This window comes from Staurois parvus, unplaced genomic scaffold (genome assembly GCF_062004578.1).
Source record: "Staurois parvus isolate SC_StPar_1 unplaced genomic scaffold, SC_StPar_1.0 ptg000226l, whole genome shotgun sequence".
Taxonomy (NCBI): Eukaryota; Metazoa; Chordata; class Amphibia; order Anura; family Ranidae; genus Staurois; species Staurois parvus.
This window is the reverse complement of record NW_028318022.1, coordinates 581,244-595,023: the sequence shown is the minus strand read 5'-3', so window position 1 is coordinate 595,023 and position 13,780 is coordinate 581,244. Positions and strand designations below refer to the sequence as shown.

Below are 13,780 nucleotides of genomic sequence, written 5' to 3'. Positions count from 1 at the left end.
CCTGCACTGTGAATGTTTACATGTTATGTGCAATTAAACCATGGCAACATCTAATGTTTGTGTAGTATTATGTTCAGCAGACTGTTCTTCTATTGTTGTGACTTAGATGACGTTCAGAGCACATTTTATGCCCAATTCATGCAAAACTCCACGTAATCCCAAGGGGTTCACATACTTTTTCTTGCAACTGTATGTGGTCCTAGTTCTAACATGGAACATAGATAAACATTCTTTCATTTCTAGAAACTTTGCCCAAGAACACTAATCTACATATTGCAGGCATCAAGGTGTTATAGGAATTATCTCATGAAAGAAATACAAGAGCTATCATTGCTGACCTTCTGAAAAAGCTCTTTATTCAGCTGTATTGCTGACCTGTGGGGTCTAAGTATTTTCTGAATCAGCAACCGAGGGCATTTATGTATATTAGTAAAAAATTCCTATCTGCATACCCATTCTGTAGGAACAACAAGGCCAGGGTACTGACATTACTATGGTAAAAAATCATATCTACAGTATACAGCTTTATAACACTGTTAAAAGGCTAAAATGTTCTGGTTACATACTTTTAAAGTGGTACTAAACACTGGTTAAAACATATATTCTATTTAAGTATCAGTTTATAGCAGGCTAAAATATGCTGCGACTGGAGGGGGCTGAGCGATATCCTGAGTGGTACCCCCATTTAGCACCTTATGCTTTTTAAGAAACATTCTCTTTAATACATTTTAAATTATTTAAAATATTATTAAACAACAAGGACATAGTTCAGAGTCTAATTTAGCAAGGTATTGTTTGTACAAACAACATAGTTAGGACAATAAGTAAAAAAAATGCATACTCTTAAGCAATTTCTCATATTCCTCCTTTGTGTCATAGAGCTTCTCTTCAAACTGTAAAAAAAAAAAAAAAAATCAAGTCAGTGACATTGGTCAATGAAACCTTTGAGTATGCCGGGAAATATCTGTTGATATACAAGCATCAGTGAGGCAAAATGGAAAAAAGACTAGAATGTATGGACTCTATAAATTCTTCATCTAAATAAATTAACAAACAGAGAATGGTTTGAAGGGAGGCTTTTAGTTGCATGAACAATCTTCTCAAGTCTGTAGGCAGTTTTAGGGCTGGTTCACACCGAGATAGCACAGGAACACGTGTCGCATTCCTGTGCGATTACTGAGTTAAAAAGGCACTGCACCAAATCGCATGGTGCCGACCAACGCACTGCATTTGTGATCTCCATTTGGGGTACCAATAAAGTGTTACTAAACCCACACAGTAAAATCAGTCTGTATATGCAGTAAAGCATGTTTGTTATTCTCACTGTGGAACCATAAGGGAAGGGGTTAATCCTCAGCATTGTGTAAAAAGGCTGTTTGAGCCTGTCTTTTCTGATCCTCCCTTTCTACTGTCCCCAATCCATCTGCTGATAGTACAGCGCTCTATGAGTAACTCTGCACATGCTCAGTTTAGTGTGTATTGCTAGAGGTTTTTTTTTTATGGTGCATGTGATCAGCACAGGACTAATCAGTACTGTCTGGACAGAGTGTCAGGGATTATGCAGCTTCATAATCAGCAGCAGAATGAAAACTCCTACAAGTTTTAACCACTGCTTTGTCAGACACTTATAGAAGTCACAAGACTGCTCTATACTGCTGATGAGAAAAGGTATTTAGCAGTTTATATTTACTAAAATAATTGCATTTCCATGTTCTGTGGGAGACCGGATATAGTGACTGTAGGGTCCTGGGTTTAGTAACACTTTAACATTACATTGGCACCTGCAGCAGATCACAAAGGAAGTGGGTTTTGAGCACAGAGCAGGAAATGCGCACAGAACATGCCTTTCCTGCACAGAGTTCTGGTGTGAACCGGATCTTAGGACAATACCTGTCCTATGTCTTAATTAAAGTAGTGAACCAGTACACCTCCACATTCCAATTACCAGGTTCTAATTGGATATCTTTTTTTTTTTTTTTTTGCATTTGGATTGAATAGATTTTTGGAAAGGATGGGAGAGAGCATGATCCTTTACTTCGTATACACTTCTTATTCAACATTGCCACTAAAACAAGAAGTGAAGGAAAACAACCTCCAGCTGCCCTTACAGAAATAATAGAGAGGCAATGAGGTCACGTGACAGCAAAGCAACGCAAGGGAAAAAAAAAAAAAAAAAAAAGTACCAATCCAGATTTTATTAATTTTTTACCAATTGCAGGGGATTATTTGAATATAAGCCATTTCTTCCATTTTAAGCTTGTCATTTGGGTTATTCTGCAGGAATGGGTCATTATGTACAGATCAAAAATTTATTCTAGCTGGAGGCCACAGCTTAGTTAGGCCTAGTTTTCACTTGCAGTAGGCCATTGAGCCACATTTTTACACCCCCAAGCCGCAAAGGCAGGGGCACAAGGGTATACACATGCCATAGTCACAAAGTCTTGCATTGTATTGCAGCAAACATTATCCCCCCCCCCCCCCCCGTAACGTTTGGTGGGCATACTGTACGCCAAAGGTGACCCATTCAAATCAAAGGGGCTGTGCAGCAACCATCCAACAACCACTTGCAATGACTTGAATGCTGTTTGATATTCCCATTTGAAGAGGGGTCATATATAGTTGGTGAGTTTGTTAGCCTTTGGGGGAGCCTCGCAAAGATGTGTGGAAGAAGCACTTGACACTTTCAGGTGTGAATTGTTCTCACTATTTACACAACATTTTTAAAGGAGACTTTCTGTATACTAGTTACTTATTATTTATACTTATTGATTCACGTCACTATTTAAAAAGATTGCATATTTTTTTTTATGTTATGCACTGGGACTGTAATTACAAATCATTGAGGAGTGTCCCTTGTGCTGCTAGCAGTGGTACTTTGGAGGTTAATGCGATCCGAAGGTCCTGTTGTAAAGAGTCAGGGGTGCTGACTATGCCCACCCTCTATTTATATATATATATATATATATATATATATATATATATACATACATACATATACACACAGCTTCCATAAATAAAAAGCACTCTAGGAATAAGAGGACAGGTAGATAAACGAAAGGTCATCTTCCTCCATTCATAGATCATTGATTGTAGTCCCTTGTGCTGATTTTTTAAAATACAGTTTTGACTTAACCAAGTCTTTAAAGTGATAGCAACACTATAGATATTTAATTTTGCTTTTAAATGCCCTACAGTATACATAGTACAACTGATATGTGAAGGGTCACTGATACAGTACATTTGTTTGTATGTATCTTAAGCACAGATAACCCTCCAGAGACTCCTCTAAAATAACACCACAACTTCTAAGCAAAGGAGCAATTTTTCCCCATGTGCTATGTCAGACATCTTGCTCAAAACAGTGTAAATAAAAAAACCACGGACTACTTCAGAAGAGTGGAAACCAGTGGAAGAGACCCCTGCTTACCAGACCTCTGACCAGGTCAGGATACTGAGATACCACTTGGAGGAGGACGCAACCTGCCACAGCCAGGGCACTGCTCATCTGAGAGGGACACTGTGACAAGACAGCCCATTGCCAGCCAGTCATATATGTCCCTAGGAATGAAAACTCCACAGGCTGCCCGTGCCAGGACTGTTGCAGCCAACTGTGCACAGGGGAAGTAACTGCATGTGTTTGATGGCTGGACCTGGGCCTTAGTGGCCAGAAGAACAGGAATAATGCTAAAAGTTATAGCCACAAGCAGTAATTGAATGTAAAAAAAAAAAAAAAAAATCAGACAGGCTGGTTGTACCCTAGTCGATCAATGGATCGACTTGGGTACAATCAGCCTGCCCATACATAGATCAAAATTGGTCCAAGCCCTGTTGAACCAGCTGCATTTCGATCCATGTATGCCTGGTTTATAGATCAGTATGATAAAATGTCATACTTAAAGCACTGAGCAAACTGTTGGCGCTATGTAAATCCTGTATAATAATAATAAGAATACTTGTAGTACAGTGGGGCAAAAAAGTATTTAGTCAGCCACCAATTGTGCAAGTTCTCCCACTTAAAAAGATGAGAGAGGCCTGTAATTGGCATCATAGGTAGACCTCAACTATGAGAGACAAAATGAGAAAAAAAATCCAGACAATCACATTGGCTGATTTGGAAAGAATTTATTTGCAAATTATGGTGGAAAATAAGTATTTGGTCAATATCAAAAGTTCATCTCAATACTTTGTTATATATCCTTTGTTGGCAATGACAGAGGTCAAACGTTTCCTGTAAGTCTTCACAAGGTTGGCACACACTGTTGCTGGTATGTTGGCCCAGTCCTCCATGCAGATCTCCTCTAGAGCAGTGATGTTTTGGGGCTGTCCCTGGGCAACACGGACTTTCAACTCCCTCCAAAGGTTTTCAATGGGGTTGAGATCTGGAGACTGGCTAGGCCACTCCAGGACCTTGAAATGCTTCTTACGAAGTCACTCCTTCGTTGCCCGGGCGGTATGTTTGGGATCATTGTCATGTTGGAAGACCCAGCCACATTTCATCTTCAATGCCCTTGCTGATAGAAGGAGGTTTGCACTCAAAATCTCACGATACATGGCCCCATTCATTCTGTCCTGTGCATGGATTAGTCGTCCTGGTCCCTTTCCGGAGAAACAGCCCCAAAGCATGATGTTGCCACCCCCATGCTTCACAGTAGGTATGGTGTTCTTTGGATGCAACTCAGCATTCTCTCTCCTCCAAACACGACGAGTTTTGTTTCTACCAAACAGTTCTATTTTGGTTTCATCTGACCATATGACATTCTCCCAATCCTCTTTTGGATCATCCAAATGCTCTCTAGCAAACTTCAGATGGGCCCGGACATGTACTGGCTTAAGCAGGGGGACACGTTTGGCACTGCAGTATCTGAGTCCCTGGCGGCATAGTGTGTTACTGATGGTAGGCTTTGTTACGTTGGTCCCAGCTCTCTGCAGGTCATTCACTAGGTCCCCCCGTGTGGTCCTGGGATTTTTGCTCACCGTTCTTGTGATCATTTTGACCCCACGGGGTGAGATCTTGTGTGGAGCCCCAGATCGAGGGAGATTATCAGTGGTCTTGTACGTCTTTCATTTTCTAATTACACTGTTCAACAGGTAAAAAGTTTTGGGCATAAAATTAGCTAATCTTACATAATTTTGGGGTGCTGAAAATGAAAATGACCCTAAAAAATGTTGATTGGCTCTAGTTTCCATGATATATTCACCCATCTAATGACGTAAGCCATTCAAAATTATGATGCAACTTCAGCTGCATATTGCGCAATTGATACTGGTGACCAATAGAAAATTGCATGTATACTGAGATGATGCAATATTAGCCTTTAATTGCATCACTTCACTGCATAAAAGCTGCAGTATCTGTAGCTGATTGTAGTTCGACAGCGTCTTTACATTTCGTTTTATGCTTATATAGGCTACTCAGTAATGCCTCAAACTTGTGTGAATAAAGCAGATAATTTCTGCTATATCTGCGGTGAAATAACTTTTATCTCACAAAAAAGGAGGATAACAGGAATGATTAAGAAAGCCTACAACTTGTATTTTGGCTGCAAGATAGGAGACCAGGACAAGAGCTGGGCACCACATATATGCTGCAATTCTTGTGGGACGGCACTGGAGCAATGGTTGAATGGAAAAAAGGCATCTATGCCTTTCGCTGTGCCAATGATTTGGAGAGAGCCAACAGATCATGTTAGTAATTGTTACTTTTGTATGGTGCCTCCAATTGTAAAAGGGCTAAATAAGAAGAAAAAGTTATCTGTGCACTATCCAAATATTCCATCGGCAATACGTCCAGTTCCTCATGGAGAGGGGCTACCAATTCCTAAAGCACCAGAATCCTTCGTGGTTGAGTCAAGTGAGGAAGAACCTGAAGCGTGTAGTCACGTGCAGTTGTAAGAGATAGCCCTTTCCTCGAATACAAGAGAAAAGCCAAGAGAAGCAAAACCGACACAAACTGAAGACAAAACTAGTGAGAATACTAAGTATTAAAATGATTCAACTTAGCTTATGGCTATAATTTTTCTTGGTAATCCTATGCAATATATTATGCCATTTAGGCTTTGTTATGTAGTCAATATCACTTGTAGAGATGAGCGAATCGAACTTGGCGAAGTGGAATTCGTTTCAAAGATTAGGAAAAATCAGCAGACTTCGGATGCGCGAATCGAAATTTTCCATAAATGGCGGCGACATGTGTGGCGACGGAGCGGGGATCTCTGGGAAGGCGCGCAGACAAGGCGCGCTGACCCATAATACATTCATTCATGACATGTGATCGCATTAGCCAATCAGCAGCCAGCCAGCCAGCACTGTGTAATGGTCGAGCTATAAATTGCGGCCATCTTAGAATTCTCCATTAGCCTCCGGTCATTCAAGAGAGACAGACCTCTCTGTATTAGGGACAGAGTTAGGGCCAAAGAGACTTTAGGGCCACAGAATCGTTACTCAGGGACACAGAATTGTTACTCAGGGACACAGAACTGTTACTCAGGGACACAGAATTGTTACTGAGGGACACAGAATTGTTACTGAGGGACACAGAATTGTTACTCAGGGACACAGAATTGTTACTCAGGGACACAGAACTGTTACTCAGGGACAGACACAGAATTGTTACTGAGGGACACAGAATTGTTACTGAGGGACACAGAATTGTTACTCAGGGACAGACACAGAATTGTTACTGATGGACACAGAATTGTTACTGAGGGACACAGAATTGTTACTGAGGGACACAGAATTGTTACTCAGGGACACAGAACTGTTACTCAGGGACACAGAACTGTTACTCAGGGACACAGATCTGTTACTCAGGGACACAGATCTGTTACTCAGGGACACAGAATTGTTACTCAGGGACAGACACAGAATTGTTACTGAGGGACACAGAATTGTTACTGAGGGACACAGAATTGTTACTCAGGGACAGACACAGAATTGTTACTGAGGGACACAGAATTGTTACTGAGGGACACAGAATTGTTACTCAGGGACACAGAATTGTTACTCAGGGACACAGAACTGTTACTCAGGGACACAGAATTGTTACTCAGGGACACAGAACTGTTACTCAGGGACACAGAACTGTTACTCAGGGACAGACACAGAATTGTTACTGAGGGACACAGAAATGTTACTGAGGGACACAGAATTGTTACTGAGGGACACAGAATTGTTACTGAGGGACACAGAATTGTTACTCAGGGACAGACACAGAATTGTTACTGATGGACACAGAATTGTTACTGATGGACACAGAATTGTTACTGAGGGACACAGAATTGTTACTGAGGGACACAGAATTGTTACTCAGGGACACAGAATTGTTACTCAGGGACAGACACAGAATTGTTACTGAGGGACACAGAATTGTTACTGAGGGACACAGAATTGTTACTGAGGGACAGACACAGAATTGTTACTGAGGGACACAGAATTGTTACTGAGGGACACAGAATTGTTACTGAGGGACACAGAATTGTTACTCAGGGACACAGAATTGTTACTCAGGGACACCGAACTGTTACTCAGGGACACAGAATTGTTACTCAGGGACAGACACAGAATTGTTACTGAGGGACACAGAATTGTTACTGAGGGACACAGAATTGTTACTCAGGGACAGACACAGAATTGTTACTGAGGAACACAGAATTGTTACTGAGGGACACAGAATTGTTACTGAGGGACACAGAATTGTTACTCAGGGACAGACACAGAATTGTTACTGAGGGACACAGAATTGTTACTGAGGGACACAGAATTGTTACTGAGGGACACAGAATTGTTACTCAGGGACACAGAATTGTTACTCAGGGACACAGAACTGTTACTCAGGGACACAGAATTGTTACTCAGGGACACAGAACTGTTACTCAGGGACACAGAATTGTTACTCAGGGACAGACACAGAATTGTTACTGAGGGACACAGAATTGTTACTGAGGGACACAGAATTGTTACTCAGGGACACAGAATTGTTACTCAGGGACACAGAATTGTTACTCAGGGACACAGAACTGTTACTCAGGGACACAGAATCGTTACTCAGGGACACAGAATCGTTGAATTAAAGAGTATGTCAGACAACACGCAGAGGAGTGGCAGAGGAGGCAATGTTTCAGGAGTGAGCAGACGTTGCAGCAGAGGAAGGGGTCGAGGCAGCACTAGTCGCAGCCAGAGGCCAGTGCTCCCGGTGTCATCCAGCGGTCGTGTCTCCACCGACAACCCTGCCGTCATCGATTGGTTGGCTCGGTCGTCTTCTTCTTCCCAGGTCACCTCTGACACCTACAGCCAATGGTCGGTGGGTACGTCAGACACAACCGTTAGTTGGCATGGCCCGGGAGCAAGCCCACTGAAATCACGTGTCCTCTACCTGCCCCTGTCCTTTGGTGTTCCCTCACCAAGCGAAGTATCGCATGCTGTGGGCTCAGCCCCACTGTACAGTGAGGAAGAGCTAACAGAGGGCGGTCAGGAACGGGGGGAGACATCCGCCTCTTCAGCAGCCAGGCGAAGAAGTACTGGCGAGGAGAGTGGCTCGGTAGCCGGTCTAGAGACAGGTCTGTCTCCTGACCCACACGCAGCCGAGGGGGCTAGTAGTGAGGCGGAGACCCTAATTGATGATGATGAGGCTGATCGTACTTGGCAGCCTCGTCGTCATCAGGCTATTGCTTCCGCATCATCAGGAGAAGAGGGTGCCAGCTTGGCAGAGAGCAAAACAGTCGGTGGGTTGCCCAGGAGGCAGCAGAGTCGCAGCAGTGTCAGTGGAGGCAAACGGCCACGGAGTAGAACACCAGCTCCACTGCAGCCTACCACCACGGCCAGTAGTGGTGCCGGTGTGCACGGAGGAAGTAGCAGTCAGCCAGTGAGGAGTAGCGGGGGCAAAGTTTCCTACTCGGCGGTGTGGCAATTTTTCGTCAAGCCGCCCGAGGAAGTAAACATAGCCGTATGTCGACTATGTGGCCAGAAAGTCAAGCGTGGCCAGGGGGCCCATGTCTCCATCGCCACACTCTGCCATGTGCCACTTTCAGGTCTCCTCACACTGCTGGTGGGTTCCATTTTGTCAAAGGGTGCTGGCAGATTACGGGCCTCCCATTGCTGCTGCCAGGCCCGTAATCTGTCATGGGCCCCCGTACCGCCTCCTCATGCTGCTGCCAGGCCCGTAATCTGTCATGGGTCCCTGTACGGCCTCCCATTGCTGCTGTCTCCATCGCCACACTCTGCCATGTGCCACTTTCAGGTCTCCTCACACTGCTGGTGGGTTCCATTTTGTCATAGGGTGCTGGCAGATTACGGGCCTCCCATTGCTGCTGCCAGGCCCGTAATCTGCCATGGGCCCCCGTACCGACTCCTCATGCTGCTGCCATGTCCAGAGTGTCTCATGGGTCCCTGTACGGCCTCCCATTGCTGCTGTCTCCATCGCCACACTCTGCCATGTGCCGCTTTCAGGTCTCCTCACACTGCTGGTGGGTTCCATTTTGTCATAGGGTGCTGGCAGATTACGGGCCTCCCATTGCTGCTGCCAGGCCCGTAATCTGCCATGGGCCCCCGTACCGCCTCCTCATGCTGCTGCCAGGTCCAGAGTGTCTCATGGGTCCCTGTACGGCCTCCCATTGCTGCTGTCTCCATCGCCACACTCTGCCATGTGCCACTTTCAGGTCTCCTCACACTGCTGGTGGGTTCCATTTTGTCATAGGGTGCTGGCAGATTACGGGCCTCCCATTGCTGCTGCCAGGCCCGTAATCTGTCATGGGCCCTTGTACCACCTCCTCATGCTGCTGCCAGGTCCAGAGTGTCTCATGGGTCCCTGTACGGCCTCCCATTGCTGCTGTCTCCATCGCCACACTCTGCCATGTGCCACTTTCAGGTCTCCTCACACTGCTGGTGGGTTCCATTTTGTCATAGGGTGCTGGCAGATTACGGGCCTCCCATTGCTGCTGCCAGGCCCGTAATCTGTCATGGGCCCTTGTACCGCCTCCTCATGCTGCTGCCAGGTCCAGAGTGTGTCATGGGTCCCTGTACGGCCTCCCATTGCTGCTGTCTCCATCGCCACACTCTGCCATGTGCCACTTTCAGGTCTCCTCACACTGCTGGTGGGTTCCATTTTGTCATAGGGTGCTGTATGGCCTCCCATTGCTGCTGCCAGGCTCGTAATCTGCCATGGGCCCCCGTACCGACTCCTCATGCTGCTGCCAGGCCCGTAATCTGTCATGGGCCCCTGTACCGCCTCCTCATGCTGCTGCCAGGTCCAGAGTGTCTCATGGGTCCCTGTACGGCCTCCCATTGCTGCTGTCTCCATCGCCACACTCTGCCATGTGCCACTTTCAGGTCTCCTCACACTGCTGGTGGGTTTCATTTTGTCATAGGGTGCTGGCAGATTACGGGCCTCCCATTGCTGCTGCCAGGCCCGTAATCTGCCATGGGCCCCCGTACCGCCTCCTCATGCTGCTGCCAGGTCCAGAGTGTCTCATGGGTCCCTGTACGGCCTCCCATTGCTGCTGTCTCCATCGCCACACTCTGCCATGTGCCACTTTCAGGTCTCCTCACACTGCTGGTGGGTTCCATTTTGTCATAGGGTGCTGGCAGATTACGGGCCTCCCATTGCTGCTGCCAGGCCCGTAATCTGTCATGGGCCCTTGTACCGCCTCCTCATGCTGCTGCCAGGCCCGTAATCTGTCATGGGCCCCTGTACCGCCTCCTCATGCTGCTGCCAGGTCCAGAGTGTCTCATGGGTCCCTGTACGGCCTCCCATTGCTGCTGTCTCCATTGCCACACTCTGCCATGTGCCACTTTCAGGTCTCCTCACACTGCTGGTGGGTTCCATTTTGTCATAGGGTGCTGTATGGCCTCCCATTGCTGCTGCCTCCACCGCCACACTGTGGCTCCACACTCTGGTTTTGGCCCTGTGACTGCCCAAATGAGTGAAGTGTGCGGTGATTCTAAGATCGACGGCACTCATCTGCATGTCATACTGACTGACAGTATTATTTCTCTTCCCCAGCAGACTCCAAGGGCATTTAAATTAAAGGTACAGTGTTCTGCACTAATATAAAGGCTCTCTGAAGCCTAGAAACACCCTTTTTATAAGTTAAATTCGCAGCGAATATATTCGCCTCGAATCGAATTTATTCCTCGAATTCGCCGAATCAGCCGAATCGAATTTTTGAATACTTCGCTCATCTCTAATCACTTGCTTTATATTTGTGGAAAGACATCTATCTATATAATTATTGTGCATTATGTAGTCATTACGCCTATAGTAGAAAACTTTCCGTTTACAGAAAAACTAGAGCCAATTGACAAATTTCATTGTTATATTTGAACTCAGAATCTGAAATTCATTAAGAAATGGATCCTTTTGTTTCCAAAACTGGCAAAAAATAAAAATTTGTTGAACAGTGTTATTGCTCCCACGGTTGATTTGTTCACACCAAGCTGCTTGCCTATTTCAGATTCAGTCTTCCCAGCCTGGTGCAGGTCTACAATTTTGTTTCTGGAGTCCTTCGACAGCTCTTTGATCTTCACCATAGTGGAGTTTGGAGTGTGACTGTTTGAGGTTGTGGACAGGTGTTTGTAGGTGACCAAATACTTATTTTCCACCATAATTTGCAAATAAATTCTTTCCAAATCAGCCAATGTGATTGTCTGGATTTTTTTCTCATTTTGTCTCTCATAGTTGAGGTCTACCTATGATGCCAATTACAGGCCTCTCTCATATTTTTAAGTGGGAGAACATGCACAATTGGTGGCTGACTAAATACTTTTTTGCCCCACTGTATATAGCAGAAAAAAGAAGAAGATTTACATTGCAGAATGCATCATCTGGTCTTCATACTAGAGCAAACACAGAATATTTATGTTGTCATCGGAAAAGTCATTTTGGTGACCGTTTTATAGATAGACTGCATTATGTTTTGAGATGAAAGATTCTGACAACTGATTTCCTGAAGATACCGCCAGGTGAAACGTACGTAGAAGCGTAATCCCGTCACTTCCGGGTTCCCATGACGTCACATCTGGCCACAGCGAAAGCGAGGCTTGGTATGCACACCGGCCATTTTTGGATTACACAGGCTATATAGACTGGTGCCGGTTTTTTGGGCACCTCCACATATGAGTGTATAAGCCTTATGTTTATTTATTGTGTTAATTTCAATAAAAAACTACACTTCGAACGCTTAACTCATCTGATTTACTTGATCTGCTTGAAGCATCACTTCCTTGTTAAGGAGAGCTTGGTATTAAGAGCCCATTTACTACTGCTTTACCTGGAATCTTGTGATTATCCATCGGGGGCCAATATCTATGATGTGCTGATGACCAGGAGGGATATCTTAGGAGAGCCGGTTGCAGATCTTCCATTCATACTATAATAATGTGGTATTTGACCACCTTAATTGTGGTTAAATTTTTCTGGGGAGTGAGAAATTCACTTATTTCATCTACACGTAGTGAAAGCGCACAAAGTTTTGGTCCACGGCAACGTACCTCTAAGGGACTGTCACTACACATATTGTGATCATTTATATCACATATAATATTGTTAGATGTTCATTATTGGTTAGATGTTATCGGGAGTATGTAATATCACACTTTGCATTTTCTAGCAGGTGCTAATACCAGAGAGATGTTTTGCTTTGAAATTCTGTTATATGGTTGTACAGCTCCTACCTATTCACGTTTATTTATGTCCAAGTGTTTTTCACTTTTTAGGGGCAGCTGTTAATTCACATTGCCGGTATAAACTCATTGTTTGACACATAGGACACACAGGCGCCACAATAATATTATTTATGAGATTATACCAACCTCGACACCAGCTGCAGCAAATGCCCAGCGGATAGATTCCATTTTCCCCCTTCCATTGAAGTAGTGAAGCACTGGTTTATCACACATGATTACAGGCCTAGGAAAAAACATTATATAAACAGTTATGAGAAGATTACACAATATTCATATGTTACAAAATCTATATGAAATTAAAGCAGTCTCTTCAATGTTCTTTTCAGAGTAACATGCACAAGAGATAAAGTTTAAAGATTTCAAAAACTCCGCTTGCCAAAGTTATACGATTGTGCTTTAGTGCTCTTTCCCTTATTGCAAAGCCATGGGATCAACTCATCGTGGCTGGTATCTTATTTCAGTAATAAAGGGAACACGACACTGAGCTACTTCAAGCTTCCTCTAGTGGCCAATTTGCAAATTTTCATATTTAATATAATAGAATGTAAGTTAATATATTTACATTGAAATATTTTATATTACATTTATATTTAGCAGTAAAGTGTGAAAGGAAAAAATTAATCCAAAATTCAACAGCAATATTTTGTCATTTCAAATTAATTATACATTCTCTTCAATAAAGAGAAAGATTATCTATGCTTTATTTGCCGGTTTCAAATGCATTAAGTGTTAAATGTGTTTTTTTTTTTACAAAGAAGATTGCCAAACTGAGTATGATGGGAGGCTATTCATGCCTGAATGTTGAGACTTTCAAAGACTCACAAAGGTTTTCATTCAAACTAGGGTTCTAAAGCCTCTGCAAGCACAAGAGGAGCATATGACAAAATGTTCTTGTCGTATGATGAGGCGTACAAAATCCCACAAAAACATCTGTTGATACTGTTTCTGGAGCATAACAACATATAACAAAATGTACCCCAGGTAAAATCAGCAGTTATCCCTGCAGTGGGGCTCCCCTTGCACTGGTCTAGGGGTAATGACAAAATGACTTATACTCACTCACCTTATCCCTCACTCAATAGACTGCCTCCCAGCTGCATGA

General features: G+C 44.1%; 1 protein-coding gene across 1 annotated transcript in view; it reads right to left on the bottom strand.

The window, feature by feature from the left end:
- Positions 1–13,780, bottom strand: part of LOC149460530 (glutathione S-transferase 3-like) — a 67,804-nt gene that overhangs the window by 30,862 nt on the left and 23,162 nt on the right. Inside the window, exons 2-3 of the mRNA XM_089679512.1 lie at positions 12,805–12,901; positions 842–893 (exon numbers count right to left, since the gene is read on the bottom strand). Of these exons, the coding sequence (XP_089535638.1) occupies positions 842–893; positions 12,805–12,891 (139 nt within the window). The 5' untranslated portion in view covers positions 12,892–12,901. The remainder of the gene's footprint in view (positions 1–841; positions 894–12,804; positions 12,902–13,780) is intronic.